Source organism: Pelophylax lessonae (genome assembly GCF_965119305.1).
Source record: "Pelophylax lessonae genome assembly, chromosome: 1".
NCBI lineage: Eukaryota > Metazoa > Chordata > Amphibia > Anura > Ranidae > Pelophylax > Pelophylax lessonae.
This window is the reverse complement of record NC_138768.1, coordinates 97,146,443-97,166,172: the sequence shown is the minus strand read 5'-3', so window position 1 is coordinate 97,166,172 and position 19,730 is coordinate 97,146,443. Positions and strand designations below refer to the sequence as shown.

General features: G+C 42.9%; 1 protein-coding gene across 1 annotated transcript in view; it reads left to right on the top strand.

Annotated features, from left to right (window-relative positions):
* The window catches only part of LOC309543462 (uncharacterized protein), a gene marked incomplete at both ends in the record, with an annotated part of 127,753 nt that extends 108,702 nt beyond the window's left edge, over window positions 1–19,051 (top strand). The window contains one exon of the mRNA XM_082242944.1: window positions 18,936–19,051. Within this exon, the coding sequence (XP_082099070.1) occupies window positions 18,936–19,051 (116 nt within the window). The remainder of the gene's footprint in view (window positions 1–18,935) is intronic.
* Window positions 19,052–19,730: the final 679 nt, after the last annotated feature.

Below are 19,730 nucleotides of genomic sequence, written 5' to 3'. Positions count from 1 at the left end.
AGGAGGAGTATGGAACAGGCAGCACCCTCAAATCTTCAGAAGTATGAGATGAACCCCAAAAACTTGGAAAGGTGGATCTCACACGTACCGACACAGACTATCACGCAATTTAATTGATCCCCAAAGGTTTTAATTGAATAGCGGAATAGAAAATATGATCAAAAAGAAAGTGTATGTATCTCACACGTACACCACCACACTAGGCCCCAATTACTATTGTTTGTACCCCTAAAAGGATGGTTGAGCAGTAGGAGGAGGAGTATGGAACAGGCAGCACCCTCAAATCTTCAGAAGTATGAGATGAACCCCAAAAACTTGGAAAGGTGGATCTCACACGTACCGACACAGACTATCACGCAATTTAATTGATCCCCAAAGGATTTAATTGAATAGCGGAATAGAAAATATGATCAAAAAGAAAGTGTATGTATTTCACACGTACACCACCACACTAGGCCCCAATTACTATTGTTTGTACCCCTAAAAGGATGGTTGAGCAGTAGGAGGAGGAGTATGGAACAGGCAGCACCCTCAAATCTTCAGAAGTATGAGATGAACCCCAAAAACTTGGAAAGGTGGATCTCACACGTACCGACACAGACTATCACGCAATTTAATTGATCCCCAAAGGATTTAATTGAATAGCGGAATAGAAAATATGATCAAAAAGAAAGTGTATGTATCTCACACGTACACCACCACACTAGGCCCTAATTACTATTGTTTGTACCCCTAAAAGGATGGTTGAGCAGTAGGAGGAGGAGTATGGAACAGGCAGCACCCTCAAATGTTCAGAAGTATGAGATTGTGTTCACTGTACCCCACAAAGATTGTGTTCACTGCACCTCAAAAAGGATTTTGTTCACTGCACCCCACAAAGATTGTGTTCACTGCACCCTAAAAGGATTTTGTTCACTGCACCCCAAAAAGATTGTGTTCACTGTACCCCCCAAAGATTGTGTTCACTGCACCCCACAAAGATTCGGTTCCCTGTACCCCACAAAGATTCTGTTCACTGCACCCCACAAAGGATTTTGTTCACTGCACCCCAAAAAGATTGTTTTCACTGCACCCCAAAAAGGATGTTGTTCACTGCACCCCAAAAAGGATTTTGCTCACTGCACCCCAAAAAGATTGTGTTCACTGCACCCCACAAAGATTGTGTTCACTGCACCCCACAAAGGATTTTGTTCACTGCACCCCAAAAAGATTGTGTTCACTGTACCCCCCAAAGATTGTGTTCACTGCACCCCACAAAGATTCTGTTCCCTGTACCCCACAAAGATTGTGTTCACTGCACCCCACAAAGGATTTTGTTCACTGCACCCCAAAAAGATTGTGTTCACTGCACCCCAAAAAGGATGTTGTTCACTGCACCCCAAAAAGGATTTTGTTCACTGCACCCCAAAAAGATTGTGTTCACTGCACCCCACAAAGATTGTGTTCACTGCACCCCACAAAGGATTTTGTTCACTGCACCCCAAAAAGATTGTGTTCACTGTACCCCCCAAAGATTGTGTTTACTGCACCCCACAAAGGATTTTGTTCACTGCACCCCAAAAAGATTGTGTTCACTGTACCCCCCAAAGATTGTGTTCACTGCACCCCACAAAGATTCTGTTCACTGTACCCCACAAAGATTGTGTTCACTGCACCCCACAAAGGATTTTGTTCACTGCACCCCAAAAAGATTGTGTTCACTGCACCCCAAAAAGGATTTTGTTCACTGCACCCCAAAAAGGATGTTGTTCACTGCACCCCAAAAAGGATTTTGTTCACTGCACCCCAAAAAGATTGTGTTGACTGCACCCCACAAAGATTGTGTTGACTGCACCCCACAAAGGATTTTGTTCACTGCACCCCAAAAAGATTGTGTTCACTGCACCCCAAAAAGGATTTTGTTCACTGCACCCCAAAAAGGATTTTGTTCACTCCACCCCAAAAAGATTGTGTTCACTGCACCCCACAAAGATTGTGTTCACTGCACTCCAAAAAGGATTTTGTTCACTGCACCCCAAAAAGATTGTGTTCACTGCACCCCACAAAGATTGTGTTCACTGCACCCCACAAAGATTGTGTTCACTGCACCCCACAAAGGATTTTGTTCACTGCACCCCAAAAAGATTGTGTTCACTGCACCCCACAAAGATTGTGTTCACTGCACCCCACAAAGGATTTTGTTCACTGCACCCCAAAAAGATTGTGTTCACTGTACCCCCCAAAGATTGTGTTCACTGCACCCCACAAAGATTCTGTTCACTGTACCCCACAAAGATTGTGTTCACTGCACCCTAAAAGGATTTTGTTCACTGCACCCCAAAAAGGATGTTGTTCACTGCACCCCAAAAAGGATTTTGTTCACTGCACCCCAAAAAGGATGTTGTTCACTGCACCCCAAAAAGGATTTTGTTCACTGCACCCCAAAAAGATTGTGTTCACTGCACCCCACAAAGATTGTGTTCACTGCACCCCACAAAGGATTTTGTTCACTGCACCCCAAAAAGATTGTGTTCACTGCACCCCAAAAAGGATTTTGTTCACTGCACCCCAAAAAGGATGTTGTTCACTGCACCCCAAAACGATTGTGTTCACTGCACCCCACAAAGATTGTGTTCACTGCACCCCACAAAGGATTTTGTTCACTGCACCCCAAAAAGATTGTGCTCACTGCACCCCAAAAAGGATGTTGTTCACTGCACCCCAAAAAGGATTTTGTTCACTGCACCCCAAAAAGATTTTGTTCACTGCACCCCAAAAAGGACGTTGTTCACTGCACCCCAAAAAGATTGTGTTCACTGCAGCCCAAAAAGATTGTGTTCACTGCAGCTCACACACAGAAAAATGGATGTGGATCACTGACACCTGCCTATCTCCTATCCCACACCACACAGCAATATCGATTGTAGTTTGTAGAACACAGTTTCCCTAAAATTCAGCAGCAGCCTCTCCCTAACAGGATTGAGAAGAGATCGTAGATCGGGACTAAGTGCAGACCCCACACAGCAATATCGATTGTAGTTTGTAGAACACTCTGACCCTAAAATTCAGCAGCAGCCTCTCCCTAACAGGATTGAGAAGAGATCGTAGATCAGGATTGAGTGCAGACCCCACCCCCCACACAGCAATATCGATTGTAGTTTGTAGAAGACACTGACCCTATAATTCAGCAGACTCTATCCCTAAAATGCCTACAACTCGCCCTGCCTAAACACTCCGACCTGTCCCTCAATTCTATCCGGACACAAATGGTTTTTTCCTGCCTGTCTTTCCCTAATCAGCAGCCAGCACGTTGATGTGTGCTCTGTCCCTGATCTAAGCAGCAGAATGAAGACGCTGCGGCTGCCTGGAACTTATAAAGACTTGGTCACATGCTTCAGACGGCCAATCACAGCTACTGAGACATTTGCAGGCATGGCTGGGATGGCTTAAGGCACACCAGTTAAACGATTGTTGATTGGCTGTTGAAAGCCCGCCATGAAAAGAGCGCCAAAGCATGCAAAACCCGGAAATAAAACGACCGAACACGGATTTTTACCCGAACATACAGTAAAGTGTCCGTGTCCGTGTTCGGGTACAAAAAATCCAATTATTCGGTACGAACACGAATAATACAGTCCGTGTTCGCTCAACACTACTTACCACCTTCAAGCTCTCCAAATTTTACCTATCCTGATCCTCCCTGTGCTGGAGACAGTGTGGAGAGATCGGAACCCTGTACCACACATTGTGTTCGTGTATTTCCGTGAGATCCCTATGGAACAAAATATTCACTCTAATCTCTGTGCTGGTGCAAGATAAAGTCCCTCCCTCCCCGACACTAGCTATTCTACACCTTGATATCCATGCATTTAGACCCCGCCATAGAACTATAATTCTACAATTGCTCTTAGCGACCAAAACTGTTATCAGGAAACACTGGAAGACCACTGTGACTCCTTCCCTCAGTGAAGTCATCCACTCGCTCAAACATCAATGCCTGATGGAAAAGACGCTGGAAATGACCACTCTCTCCACTTCCTCCTTTCGAGCAAAGTGGGAAGTCTGGTTATCTCACCCTAAATGTACGGTCCTAGGCTGATATACTTTTGAGATATGATGCTCTAGACTCTGCTGGACTGTCCTCTCCTTCTTCTCCCCCTCCCCCCCCCTCCTTTCACCGTATGGTCCTTTCTCATTCCTAGCCCCCCTTTTCTCCTCCTTCCTACTCCGTTTTCTCATTTATCACTTTTGCTCTATCTCCAAACGGTCCTCTCACTGCTGCATTGAGGTCACACTTCTTTACCCTTTCTTATGGCGATGGGTGCATTATAGTTTCTACCTGCCTCTCCTTTCTACTATAAGTTTATGGATGTGAATGTTATGCCCCTGTCGCCGCCCTGGGGCACAGTTTGTTCCCCTTGGGGTGCCCTGGGTGTGATGACAGCATTCCCTTGATGATGACAGTATTCCCTTGCTGATCTGTACTTGCATGTACCCACTTAATATACGGCAGACCTATGTTTTAGTGAACATGCACTCTTTGGTATAACCCTAGGTACTTTGACCTTATTTACGATGTTGTTAAATATATAGTAGATATAGTTAAATGATTGGTTGCTGGATGGACTGGAATCACATGGTAAGATATCCCTACAATCCCAAATTGTACATACTGGATAAAAGACAGGTATAGTGAGGCCCCAACGTCAGAAGAAGAAGAGACCCTAACTACACCTATAAAATAAAGGGGATGGTGAAGAGGGTATCAAAAACCAATGTGTCTGAGCATCATAAGTAATCACCACAAATGGTAAGTAGAAAAGTATACACTCATTTTATTGATAAAAGATAAGCATTTACGATGTTATTTTGTAACTGTTTGGACACCCTGGTTGTTATGCTTCCTAAAATTTCAATAAAAATTATTGAAAATAAAGGGTTCTTTGACTTAAAAAAAGAATGAGAAACACTGATCTAAACTTTAGAGGGATTTCGGTTACAGGCACTGAATGCAAACTCTGCATATTTGCAGATGATGTCTCACTATTTGTTACATCTTATTTCTACCCTCGCTATTAGATTCTTTTGCCCATATTTCCAGTCTGGAAGTTAATTGAAACAAATGGAGAGCTCTAAATATCAATTTATCAGCAGACAACTGTCCTACAACAGTCCTCTCCTTTCCAATGGCCATCTCACTCTCGGAAATACCTAGGAGCGAAGTCATTACTTTTGTGCTCTAAACGAACAGTGCCCATTCAGGTGTTCGTAGAACACCGAAATTTGCAGGGCACTCTGTGGAAGGTTCTCCCGCCGAGTGGCCCACAATGCACCGCGTGCTGCACAGGCCATTGTAAAGGCCGTGATTGGCTGAAGCAATGCACCTAACAGCTGGTCAGGTGCAAGGCTTTTCCCACTCAGTGCACAGAGCACTGTGAGAGCCCTAATTGGACAAAGTCATAATGTCATGGACATGCAATAGTGTCCGGCAGCTTACCTTCTCCTCCATGTCTCTATTAGAGGCCTGACTCTCTTTCTGGCTGCCTTTTATCGTCTCTCCTCCCTGTATGGCTCCACCCCAGGCCATTCCAGGAAGTCTATATTAACCAGTGCACTGCAGGTCTTCTTTGCTGTTCAACTTTGTTTGTTAGCTTGTGTTCCTGTCTGCCGTGTGCTACGTCTACCTTGCTGTGTACCGATCTTTGGCTCGTCTCTGACTACTCTTGTTTGCCTGTGACCCTGACCTTTGGCCTGTCTCTTGGTTACCCTTGTCTGCCTGTTTGCCCCAACCTTGGCTGACCCATCACTATCCCTTGTGTCCTGAGTGGCTGCTTCCCCTCTCTTCCTACCGAGCATGACCTGGGGGACTCCAGGGACCGCGACCTGGGTTCAGCTGCAGCGAAGACCATCCTCACCATTAGAGGCTCTGGTGAACACCTGCTGGGCCTTAGACTCCGTGCCCTGGGGAATCTTGGGCTCACGTTTCCTGTCCATCCGCAGCAGTCAGCTATTGGGTTCATTACCTTGTGGTGCACCCCTGTACCCAACAGGGTGCAGTTGTCACCTGGCCACAGGTGACCTGACACATAATGACTTTGCCCAATCATGGCTCAGTGCTCATAGTCCTACATCACACTATAATAGGTTCCTTCCCATGGAATATTTTGCAGTGTAAAGTTCAAGATAGAGTAGGGCTCAGCAAGCTAATTAGTGTTAGTGTGAGAAGAGAGTGTCAGTGTATTGTTAGTGTAGTGTCATTGTAGTGTTTGTGTGTAAGGTAGTGCAGGGCCGTCTTTTCCACTGGGCATACCCGGTGGTTCCCCAGGGGCCCCACTTGCCAAGGGGCCCCACATGGATCGATGGATTGGTGGCATGTCCCACTCCCTGGTGGTCTAGGGCCCCCCCCCATTCCGTTGTCCGCCGGCCCGCCCGGGCCCCCCCTTATTGCTTCCTCCCCTCCGGAGTCCGGCGGCAGCCGTGGGTGGCTCGGGTCTGCACTGCACACACTGGTTGCTAAGGCCAGCCCGATTGACATCTAGCAACCAGTGACGTGAGCAGCAGAGCAGACCCAGGATGCACAGCGCCGCCGCCGCAGCAGAGGACTCGGAGGAGGATCCTCCTCCTCGTCGGCTCTCCTCCTCACTCCTCTCCTCCGGCTCCGTCCATCTCGAGTCGACCCTAGAAGAAGACTGGCTCCGCCTCCACCCACCTCCTCCCATGTACAGCCATGTAAGGTAAGGTAAGGCTGCAACAGTCTGCCAGTTTTTTTAACTCTCATTCTCATGGCATGATGTGATGATGATGGCAATGTATGATGGGATCTAATCGATGTGACAGTGACACAAGAGACAGAGTCAGACAACTACTACCTGTCCTGGCTGGAGGATATACTACCTACTATATATTGGTCCCTGGCCTATATGTATATAGTAAGGTATATATTATCCTCCAGGTAAGTAGTTGTACTCTCTTGTAGTATAGTGTTCCCTGCAATGTGTATATAGTCTATATACATATTACAGGGAACACTATATACTACAAGAGAGTACAACTACTACCTGGAGGATATACCTTACTATATACATATTACAGGGACCAATATATACTACAAGAGACAACTACCTGGAGTATATTATATACCTTACTAACTATATACATATTACATGGAACACTATATACTACAAGAGACTCTTGTAGTATATATTGGTCCCTGTAATATGTATATAGTAAGATATATACTCCAGGTAGTTGTACTCTCTTGTAGTATATATTGGTCCCTGTAATATGTATATAGTAAGGTATATCCTCCAGGTAGTTGTACTCTCTTGTAGTATATAGTGTTCCATGTAATGTGTATATAGTCTATATACATATTACAGGGAACACTATATACTACAAGAGAGTACAACTACTACCTGGAGTATATACCTTACTATATACATATTACAGGGACCAATATATACTACAAGTCAAGAGACAACTACCTGGAGTATATACCTTACTATATACATATTACAGGGAATCCTATATACTACAAGAGACTCTTGTAGTATATAGTGTTCCCTGTAATATGTATATAGTAAGGTATATACTTCAGGTAGTTGTACTCTCTTGTAGTATATATTGGTCCCTGTAATATGTATATAGTAAGGTATATCCTCCAGGTAGTAGTTGTACTCTCTTGTAGTATATAGTGTTCCCTGTAATGTGTATATAGTCTATATACACATTACAGTCGCCCTCTTCCTCCAGGCACCCCTCCCATTGGTCGCCGGGCTATCGCTGCTCCACAGGGGGCCCCAGTGCACTGAATTGCCCAGGGGCCTATAAGGCTCTTAAGATGGCACTGGGGTAGTGTGAGTGTAGTGTTATTGTAGTGTCAAAGTATTATGAGCATAGTGTAGTGTTAGTGTAGCGTGAGTATAGTGTAGTGTCAGTGTATTGCGAGTATAGTGTAGTGTCAGTGTAGTGCAGTGTTTAACAGCTGTATATACACTTTTATTTTGTTGCTGCGTCCTTTTTTTTCTCCCCTGCCCCCTTTTTTTTAAATTGTCAGCCACAGTTCGTCTTACTGTGATGCTCATGTTCCCCCTTTTTTATTAATATATATATATATATATATTTTGGATTTCAATTTGTGTCAGCGGCAGTTCCTAATTGTACACCGTTTATAGTGCACCAAGCACCACATACATTTTTTTCATTTTTTTTTGTCGCTACATCTATTTTTTATTATTGTTGTTGCTCCCCTGCCCCCTTTTTTAAAATTGTCAGCCACAGTTTGTCTTACTGCGACTCTGGTGTTCCCTGTTTTTATAAATGTTTTCAATTTGTGTCAGTGACAGTCCTCCATTGTATACAGTTTATAGTGCACCAAACCCCACATTTCATTAAATAAAGTGCATCCAATAAACCATTTCCTATTATCTAATAAACTGGTGTAATAACCCATTCTACCCCCATCATGTCTGGGAGGCCAACAAGGAAAGGCAGATGTTCCCATGCCACTATGAGGGGGCCAGCAGTGTCTGAGTCCACAGTCAGAGACTTTAAAGGTGTTGAAACCTCCTCTTAGAATGATTACCCATACACAAACATAGGTTAAAAAGGGTTTTTTATTACAAAATTAATTAAAAGAATATTATGTTGGGGATATACATCCCAAAAAAAACAAAGAAGTCTATCTCAACTCATTGTTCAAACCCCAACACCCCTGAAGATAGGGATTCCTCCCTCTCTGTATATACATAGTATTGTCAAAATATTGTTATAAAACCAGCATTACAGAAGAAAATGAACATTGAGATATCACATCGGGAAGATTATCACAACTGACACATTTCGCCTCGTCGGCTTCTTCAAGGGCTCAGAGGACTGTGGTAAGAAAGAGTTTAAAAGCTATGGGAATGTATCCCAGGAGGATCCAGAAAATCTCTCCCACTGTGGTCACACACAGGATGGGCATAAGATGGTAATCGGACTAATACCAAGGATTACACAAGCCAGGAATCCCCCCCCCCCCCCACACACACACACACCGAGGAGCCACAGACAAACAATGAGTTCAGATAGACTTCTTTGGTTTTATGGGATGTATATACCCGGCATAATATTCTTTTAATAAATTTTGTAATAAAAAAATTATTTTAATCTATGTTTGTGTACGAGTAATCATTCTGAGAGAAGGTTTCAACACCTTTAAAGTCCCACCTTTTTTCTACTGTTCATACTTTCACAATTTGGAATGTGGTGTTGAGTATTCAATTGAGCTCATGTTTTTTCTTTTTTGTCCACAGGCAAAGGTGGATGTGGTCCGTCCCCAGGCAGGGCACATTTGCCACTTTTTACTGCTGTTGGCCGTGCTATCCAGCCACAGCATGCAGAGAAGTGGTGGACTGACTTACTAAACCATCCTCATCCTCTATCACTCAAGCTGATGCTAGTTCACAGTCCACTGCAGCTTCCAGAGCAGCCTATTCTGTCTCCTTCTCCACAGCTACTCTTACCATAGCCCCATCATAATGCATGGAGGAGTCAGCTGAATTATTTGAACACAGGGTCAGCCACTTGCTTCTTGAGGATGCACAGACATTACTTGATTCTGATGTTGGTTCTGAGGTTGAGGAAAGAAATAACATGAGCCTACAGAGAGGGGAATAACACTGATAAACAACAAAATAGCAGTCATGTTCCCTCATAAACTTAGGCCCGAGTATACTATAATTTGGCTTCTTCACATAAACCTTGCTCACTGTGGGGCAAAACGTTTTTATTTCCATCCAAAGTCTGCCAAACGACACCAGAATTTATGCAAAAAATCTCTAATCTTGTTCCGAGTGCACTAAAATGTGGCCTCATCGTACAGACTGCCTCCCCAAGCCGTTGATTACAAAATAAAGAAAGCTTGCAGGGAAAATCAATGTAAATGTCTTTTTTTCCCCTTTCTATATATATTAGTTTTGCTGCAGCAGGTTCTAAACATGGTACAGATGGGGCACTGTACAGGCAGACTAAGGGGACCCCCAGGCACTATATTTAAAGGAATTTTCCATTTTTATTGTTTCACTTTATACATCATTAAAATCACTGCTAATTTAAAACTATATTTTTTTAAAAGTTTTTCCTGCATTGATACGTGTCCCCCAAGGCAGTACCTGGCCCCCATACCCTTTTTATGGCAAATAACTTGAATATAAGTCTTATAAATGGGGGCTTTTGATTTTTCGAGTTCTGGTACCATAGATTTTAATAGGGTTCTGGTCAGAAATTTTTCTCTGTACTACTGGGGGTATTTTGCATTTTTTTCATTCCAAATATTACCAGGGAGCCCAGCTGGCCCCCCTCCTCAAATACCATGCTACTCAGAAAGTTCCCTTCTGGGTTGGACTTGAGGCCCCGGATGATGATCCTCACACTTTAGATAATTTACTTTGGCTTACCCAAACACTTACCCAACGAGGCCATTCACTCCCCCCCACCTACTCAGCACTCCCTAAACCTCAAGGCAAACTTAATCTCATACCCACCGGTCCTTATTATCCGTCTTTCACAATCTGGCCTTCTATCCTGCAGTGACCTCCCCTGTAACATTTCACTATTGGACACGTCTATGACTCACCCGACTACATCGTCTTGTGTCTTCTAAAGGTTTTAAATATTTACCGACCTTCCAGGAGCAATATCAACTCCTTACCTCTGAGATTTTTAGGTACCTTCAAATAAAACATTTATTTTTACACTGCCAAACTTTCGTCCACAACAGACCATAGCGTGATGTCTGTACACGATCACTTCTGTGCATCTGATCAACACGACTTAGAAAGTTATATTTAAACTGTACACAGCACAACTATCACAGCCTATGTTGCTAAATGGACTACAGATTTAGCCCTGGACCTTTCCCCCGAGGATTGGTTGGATATCTGGCAAACAAGGTTTCTCCAAAACCTGCTGCACTGGAGACATCCTATAAAGTTTTATCATGCTGATATCTAGTTCCACAATGGATAGCCAAAGTGGATCCGGGGCTACCCACCCACCTGTTTTTGGGGGTGTGCAGCTTGGCACATATATCTGCATATGGCTGTCCTGTCCTATTGCCCAGTCTTACTGGGAAGACTTTTTTTCAGTCCTGTCTTTGTTGTTTGATAAGTCCAATTCACATGATCCATGAGTAGCCCTGTTAAACTTTAAGCCGTCAGAGCTGACCAGGAACCAATGTAATTTCCTTTTATTCCTGATGACTGCCGGAAAGCAGAAAATAGCTAAAGCCTTGAAGATGCCAGCACTTTGTGTGGTCACTAGGAAAAATCGAGTCACACAGGCAATGATACACCCCAAGATTGAGGTAATGCTCCAGGACAAGGTGAGATGGTACACTAAAATTTGGCAACCTTGGGTTTTACCTCCTGATTTTGACACCTCCCTCATGAAGCCTTAGCTGACTCTTTGTCACAGGTGTTCGATAGTGCTCTAAGGACTGGGGAAAGTCCAACCCCGGAACCATCCCTTTCCCCTTACCTCTCCCTCATCCACCTTTCCTCACTACTTCTATAAGGTTCCTCTTTTGTTCATCAGAACTTTGCTGCATATGTCATCAACTTTGTTTGGTCCTTGCTTTTCCCTGGGTCATGGCTGGGGTGGGCCATCCAACTATCCATTTTCTAACCTCTTTTACCTTTAAACTATATACTGTGTTGCTTAATGCCACCACCTGTTGGACCTTACCTGTTTATATGTCGATCGACCCCCTTGTGTTGGAATGCTGTTTGACCCAATTTGTTAGCAGTGCATAATGTTGTACCTCTCCCTGTGTGGAGTCAATCTTTACTAATGATAGATGTTTTTAACATGTGCTAGCATTTGACTGCTTCAGTAAAATATAAGAATATGAAAAAAGGGCTGAGATATATTCCTAATCAGTCCAGTCAGCCTAACATCAATAGTATGTAAACGATTGGAAGGAATCATAAGGGACCAAATCCAAACATTTTAGTACATCTAGATTTTGCTAAGACATTTTGTGCAGTACCCCAATGATGCCTAATTTAGAAATTAAGGTATTTTGACATTGATGATAATGTAAGTACTTGGATAGTAAACTGGTTGCAGGCATGTGTCCAGAGGGTGGGGATTAATGTCTATAATATAAAAAAGACACTCATTGCCATCATCTATGATTTGTATACAAACCAGGAAAAAAAAATGGGAAAAATCTGCCTATATTGGCCAGATAAGGAGTACACAACCATATCAAAACAATGTATTTTATTGTACAATCAATAAAAAATACCATACAATGTGTATGCATGTTTGTAAAAACAACTACCATACGTTGGTGATGAGATAGTTAACATTACATGCAATATAAATATAATTATGCTAAGTGTCAGTATATACAGTATCTTCATGAGTCAACTCGTTTCCTTAGAAGTGACTTCATGAGGACACATGAAAATAACACGGTAGTTGTCTATAAGGTGATTAATGCCATATTTTCCGAATGGTCTGCAGTTGTGAGTGGAGTGCCTCAGGGCTCTCTCCTGGAATCAATTCTGTTTAACTTGTTCATAAACGACAGAGATTGGAATAAATAGCTCAGCCTTAGTGTTTGCTAATTATGCAAAGCAAAGCAGGGCCATCATTTTACAACAGGATACAATAATTTTACAAGAAGACCTCAATAAAATAGACGGATAGGCAACTACATGGCGAATGAGGTTTAATACTGAAAAATGTAAAATAATACACTTGCCTCATCAAACCCCCCCCCCCCCCCCCCTCTGTGTTGTGTCACAAATGTGAAAGTGCTAATATAATGATCGGGGGGAGATTTACAAAAACTGGTGCACACAGAATCTGGATCAGCTGTGCATAGTAACCAATCAGCATCTAGGTTTTATTCTCAAAGCCTAATTTAACAAGCTGAAGTTAGAAGTTGATTGGTTACTATGCACAGCTACATGTGCAGAATCTGTGTGCACTAGTTTTATTAAATATCCCCCATTATCTGTAAACTGCAAGTGAGTTCTCTGTGTGTCTGTGAATGTTCTGCCTGCTTTTGTCTATCAGATCGCATTACTGTTTAGCTCTTACCTGCACCAATGCTAGACTAAGAGACCCAGGGATTGTGCGATATATTGCTTTTAGAAAAAGCATCAGGGCTCACACTACATACAGAGGTGATGTATTGACCCCTGCAGTGCCATGCCTCATGTTCCTATCAGGAGCATGTAAACACTCCTGTTCCATGACAGCTACGGGTCTCATTCCAGCATTCTGGTTTTGGCTGTAATACATTCTCCCTGTCTGCCCATCCACCTGCAAGGTGATTGATGTAGCCAGTCTCTGGCTAAAGATCAATCCTGATTTAGCCTGGGTTCACACTGCTGCAGTGCGAGACACTGCATAAAGCTCTCACAGGAATCGCAGCACATTTCTTTGCGAATTACATGCGGGGTCTCCGGGGTGCAATTTGAGCCATGGATTTTTATCGCTCAAATCACATCACATTTGCACCAAACTGGTGCAGGACCCTTTTTTTGTCTGTATCAGAATTACACCCATGTGATCCTATTCTGCAGATCTCGCTGCATTTTGCAAACTGATTCTGGGGTGTCATTAACCTAACATACACTCCGCAATCGGTTCACATGGACAGGTTGCAATTTACATATGGTGCCGAATCTGCAGCGAATTCACTGTGAATGTGCACTGTGTCTAGTGTGAATTGAGGCTTAAAGTGATTGTAAAGTCTCCTTTAAAAAAAAAAAAAAAAATACAAACATGTTATACTTATCTGCTCTGTGCAGTTGGTTTTGCACAGAGTGGCCCTGCACTTCCTCTTCTTGGGTCCCTCTTCTGTGCTCCTCGCCCCTCCCTCCTGTTTAGTCCCCCAAAACAAGCAGCTTGCTATGGGGGCACCCAAGCCGAGCCACAGATCCCAGTGTCAATTTAGACAAGGAGCCACTACCAGGCCTTGCTCCATCTCTCTCCTGATTGGCTGACTGACTTTGATTGACATCAGTGGGAGCCAATCATGATGCACTGCTGTCTTAGCCAATGAGGAAGGGAGTCCAGGGCAGCTGAGACACAAGCTCAGGTAAGTATTAGAGGGGCTGAGGGGGGCTGCTGCACAAAGAAGGTTTTTTTTATATCCTAATGCATAGAAAAAAACCTTCTGCATTTACAATCCCTTTAAGCCAGCCAAGCCTCCAGTCCCATGCTTGTAATAGTGTTTGTAACACATGCTCCAAATTCCCTCTTTGTAGGCTCTGCCTGCTAGTTTCAATTCTCTTGTTGATGACCTCAGATTGGCTATCGAATATGTGCTCAGAAATCAACCTGCCCTGAACCCGGACTGTCACTGACCACGCTGCCTGTCTGCCAACCGCAAATACCAATTTGCAGTGCTCAGTTTGCGCCTGCCCCGGCATGGTGGCCAGGTAATATAGCATCGTGTATAAGACCTGGGAGGCAACCAAGTAGCAGTAGGCCTGCTTGCCTCATGGGAGAGGGGGTGCTATAGGTGAACAACACAGAAACTAGCTATAGTGCCTGACCATCTTTGCTAAGGGTAAGCGTGATATTTCTAACACAAACTGAAACTACTGACACTGGAATGTGAAGATTTACTCTACTATTTATGTGCACACAGGACAATAAATGACACCATCAAATGACATGATCAATGCACACCTGATGCTGGTGAAAAACATAAAGTACAGGTAGAATTTACAATGCCTTTAAATAACTTGCAAAGAGACTGAACCAATGAAAGCCAGTTAGATTAACTGGTTTACTGACTGTAAACCAGGCCTTTTCATCCAATATCAGTGCTCCATCCAAATGCTTGTTTTCCTGGGCCTAACCATAACCCTGCTAGGTGTGCAATTGCAACATTAGTTTATCCTAAAGAATATTTAAATCATGTGAATAAAAAGTTGTGTGTAGTTTGTCCCAGCCTCTATCACTGTCCATGTGGGTGGGCGACCAGACCAGCATGTAAAAAATGGAGCACAAAATAAATAAAAGCATATGAAATGAAGAAGGAATTAGTATACTGAATGCTATCATTACATGTGTTTTTTATACAGTTACTGGAATACAATATGTTTTCCTTTAGCTATTACACTGTCACAGGGAAATGAAGGCATAGAAGCAGTGAAGCATTAAAAAGCTATCATTTTCATTCCTATGATACCCTCTAGTCTAAGCCTTAAAGTCGTTGTGTCTACTGTGAAGTGAAGACTCCAGACTGTGCAGACAGGACGTTTCAATAGAGTGTGGTGGGAAAATACGGGAAAAATGTCCTCCAATGTAGGTATACAGTAACTACATTCTATAGAAGACACAAAGCCATTCACCCGTTCCCAGCCACTTCACAAGCAAGTGATTCCCACTCCGTGCCAAACAAGGAAAATCCTGCACATGTTGGCCGGGACATGCAAATGACATGCAAATCACCACATTGTATGCCTTTCTGCCTTTTAGATATCTCATGTAGTGAATTTACTTCCCACTACAAGGAAAATCTATCTCTACAATTGAACGTCACAAAATCAAACTGCTTACAAATAGGTCTACACAGACTTATTTACATATGCACGGATTGCTTTAATGCTATTGTCTGTCATTAGTCACGCTATGGGTGGCCACACTTCAGATCTCAGACATGAATGTTGCCCCCCCCTTCTTTAGTTTTACAAAATAACTCTTTTCTTTCTTTTAAATAGACTGTAACATTGGTGGGCAATCCAACTTTGTTGGCATCCTATGCTCAAAGTTAGTGGGTGAAGGTGTGGGCTGAAATTTTGAGTTGCTCACAAATTTGAAAAGCATTTTTTTAATAAAAGTAAAAAAGGTTTATTTTCTAATGCCGATATATTTTAAGTGTGGTTGTAAATAAAGACATAGATAACATAATACTGATTTTAACGTATTAAAGGGATTTTTTTTTTACATTTTACATCTCATCTGTATTTGAAGTGGGATAAAAAGAATTCTAATAAAAAAAAAGACATTTTTGTAAATTCATAAAAGTGTAAAATTGTACATGTTAATATCATGTAATCTTTTATCCAGCCAACAGGTGGACCTTTTATCTCCCTTTTACTTGTGAAACATGATATCATTGCATCACCCACCCAAACTTGTCACCGACGAATGGTAGACAAGCCTCCAACACTAATGGGCATTGTCAAGGTTTGAAGCTATGCTTTATTTACACACATTGCTATTGGCCCTTTACTACAATGGACATTCTCACTGGCCAATAGTAATGAGCTGGAGATAGGCAGGGATGGCCGTGCTATGCCACAATTAAAAAGTGTTTGTACTTAATATCTACAGCAGTTGCATCCCTTTCCTATAGTAACAGTCTCTTTGAAGTGTATCTATATCTATCAGTGACGGCCCGTCCATTGGGGGCGCAGGGGCGCTGCCCCCCCTATCCATGAGTCTGACCCCCTAATCTACATGCAGGGTGCCGGATACATGGTTTCCAATGGGTTGTTTTTTTTTTTTTTGGGAAGCACGTGATTAGAGCCAGAGGCTCTAATAGGCGTCAAAAAAGGATGGGCTCAGGGCGCAGAGCACTGCACCCTGAGCCCATCCAGTTGTGTGACAATAGCGAATGAATATTCACTATTGTCACACGGTTTCTCCTCCTGGCCAATCAGGAGGCGGGTCCTGAGACCCGTTTCCCGATTGGCCGAAAGGAGAAGCCATGCTATTGGCCAAGGAGGAGGAGGAGGCACAGGGGAAGCCCGACCCACTGAGGGGGAAGCCGCCGCAGCTGCCTGCCCTCCACATGTCAGTCCAGGGTGAGTGAGCCGGTGACGTGTCTGAGATTTATGTGGAAGAGGTGGGAAATAATGTATTGCTGTCTGGGGCTTTATTAGAGAGATTTCCCCTCACTACCCCTTGCCTGGGATGGCCTTTTATGCTAGAAAGGAATGTTAGGAAATATCTTTTTCTCTGTTGCAGATTTTTCCTTACATTTTGTCTGGTTAAATGTTGTGCACAGAACAGAAAGTAAGGGTAACTCCCTCTAACAAAGCCCCGGATAGAAGTAAAACCCAACAGGGGTTATAATCCTTCCCCTCTGTATTCAATACTAAAATGTTTTGGCTATACAGTAGATTCACTTAAAGTCTCTGCCATTGTTGCCTTTTCTTGCTGAAATGCTAGTGGCCTGGCTGTTTTACTAGTTGACAGGCTGCAAAAGTTTTTGAGTGAAATGGGTTGAGCAAATATGCAAAGAAGAAGTTTTAGCTTTGCTTGGACTTTACTGCTGCCTGTGTGTTCACAGCAATTAACTCAGAAATTACAGGAGACAGAAGATCAGTATGACAGGCAGACAACTAGCATTTTTAGAAGACCAGTGATGACAGCTCTTATTTTTTTCAGTAAGTGGCTCAAGAGACACTCTATAGCTGGCATCACTAAATGGGGGACCGTGCTCCGGACCCAGCCCAAGTGACAGTTCTATCTAGGCTTCTGCTGTCTTGCTGGGATAGTCAAATTTTCTAGAAAGTTCAAATGCATTGTGTAAGTAAACAAAAATAATTATGGAAAGAAAAAATACTACAAGCTAACATTTGAAATACTTGAATTTTCTGTGCTTTTACCTGCAGTTTTTGTAGGTAGTGATTGGGTCTCTTTATCCACCCTCTACTACATTCTTCACACTCAGTAGTCTAATTAATATCTTGGCAAAAATTGTTAGAGACATTCTCCTGGTGATATTTCAAGTGACACTATGTTACCAAGATGCAATAAAACGGATTGATTTGCTTAGCTAGAGTTAGGATCCAGATGCCTTAATATGGCTTTGTCAACAAAATATGGCCTTTGGTATGGCTTGCCTTGTTCCATTACATATATTGTTTAGCTGTTGTTATGGGCTTTAATGTACTGGTCTGCAAAAGCATTTGTCAATGAACAAATGCTTTTTACTGTGAATGCTCTGTCTTGGGGTACTTTTACAGGTGAGCAATCTAGGCAACCAGATAATACCCCTTCGCGCAGGCATGTCTAACGTATATATTTTAGGCCATATGTCAACTATGCACTCTTTCCTTGCAGCCCGTGGCCTATTTTGGAATTTAAACTGACTATAGCATTTACTGTAAATAGTAAATGGTCAGTGACCATTTTCTATGGTATTCAGCACTTCATGGTGAACAGCAGTCTATTTACTCTCACCTGCCAAATTGTAGCTCCCTTGACTGGCTGTGGCCTTAACTGTTCAACCAATATTAGTCTCTTTTTTATAGGTGGCCAGTGTGTTGCTATGGGTATTTTTGTGATTTTTTTTTTTTTTATAGCATAAATATAGAATTAAGACCATGCATTGTTTTAGAAGCGATGCTTCCCTTATTTCTATGCTAACGAACCTGCTCAGCTAGTTAGTGAAGCTCCTAGGTGGGGGTTCCTATAGAGGAAATAGATGGAATTCTTACATTAGCATTGCTTAAAGTGAGAGTAAACTCCCATGCATAATTTGTACCTATAGGTAAGCCTATATTAAGGCCTACCTAAAGGGACTGTAAATATCTCGTAATCATGCACCATTTAGGAGATATTTACTGCACATGCAGTAGGGGATGTTGCCGGAACATGTGCTCTGAAGGATTGCCCACCTGGGATGTTCCTTCAGAATCCTGTGCCATAGACTGTGGCTCCCACGCTGAAGTGATGTTATTGCGGCTCCGGCCACTCACACAGCCTGAGTCTGCGAACCCAGAATGAAGAAGATGGAAGCTTTGTCAGCAGTGATAGCTCACCACTGGAAGGCTTTGTTCTAAGGTAAGTTTAACATAATGTGCTAGTCTGGGATGCAGACTAGCACAATATTGCTTTACCTTGCAGTGGTTTACTACTCCTTTTAAGAGGCAGGAGCAAGTGGCTGAGAATGGTAGATTCAGTCACATTAGTTGTTTTTGTTTTCATAGACTATAGACTGGGGCAAATTGCTAGCAAGTGCCATGCTGTGAAGACTGGAAAACAGCAGGACAGTGTTTCCTGGAAAACACGGAGAGAGATGCAGATTTATTCTTTCCACTACTAATCTATGCCATTCCGTGAGAATGTTACAAGGCAGCAGTGGCACCCTTAAAATAGTTTTGCAGTTAGAAATGGGCAGACAGAGAAATGTGAGCAGTGAGCTATATTTTCAGCACAGTGAGAAGGAACATATAATCTGCTTTGTCTCCTACACTTTAGAGGTAATAAACATTCAAGAGGTGTTGCAGGCAGAGCAGAAGGCCAGGTCAGATGGGATGAGGCAGACCAGAAGAGTAAACAAGAGCATGAGGAAGATGCAGATGATTTTCTGATGGCAGCTGAATTGGAGTGAACTTTCATCTGAGCATATGGTCTGGAGGACGAGAACTTTTATCTGGAACTTTCCCTTCATCTGTGTTACACAAACCACCAAGGACATTGCTCACCCTGCTAAGAGGAATGTTGCAACTTGTCAAGAGACAAAAGTCTGATCGCCCAGAACACATGGGGGTCAAAAGGGAATTTTTTCCTCCCATTTATAATACTGGGGGTTATTTTTCACTCTTTCCTGGGCAAAGGCTTTAACACCTGCTGAGAATTTCTAAGTTTCCCTTTTTCCTATATTATGCTATAAAAATCAAGAGGTGGAATGTCTTGCTATGGGTATTTTTGCGATTTTTTTATGCTAACTAGTTTGTGAAGCTCCTTACAGGATATGATGTAGAAGGAACTAGGGGGAGGGG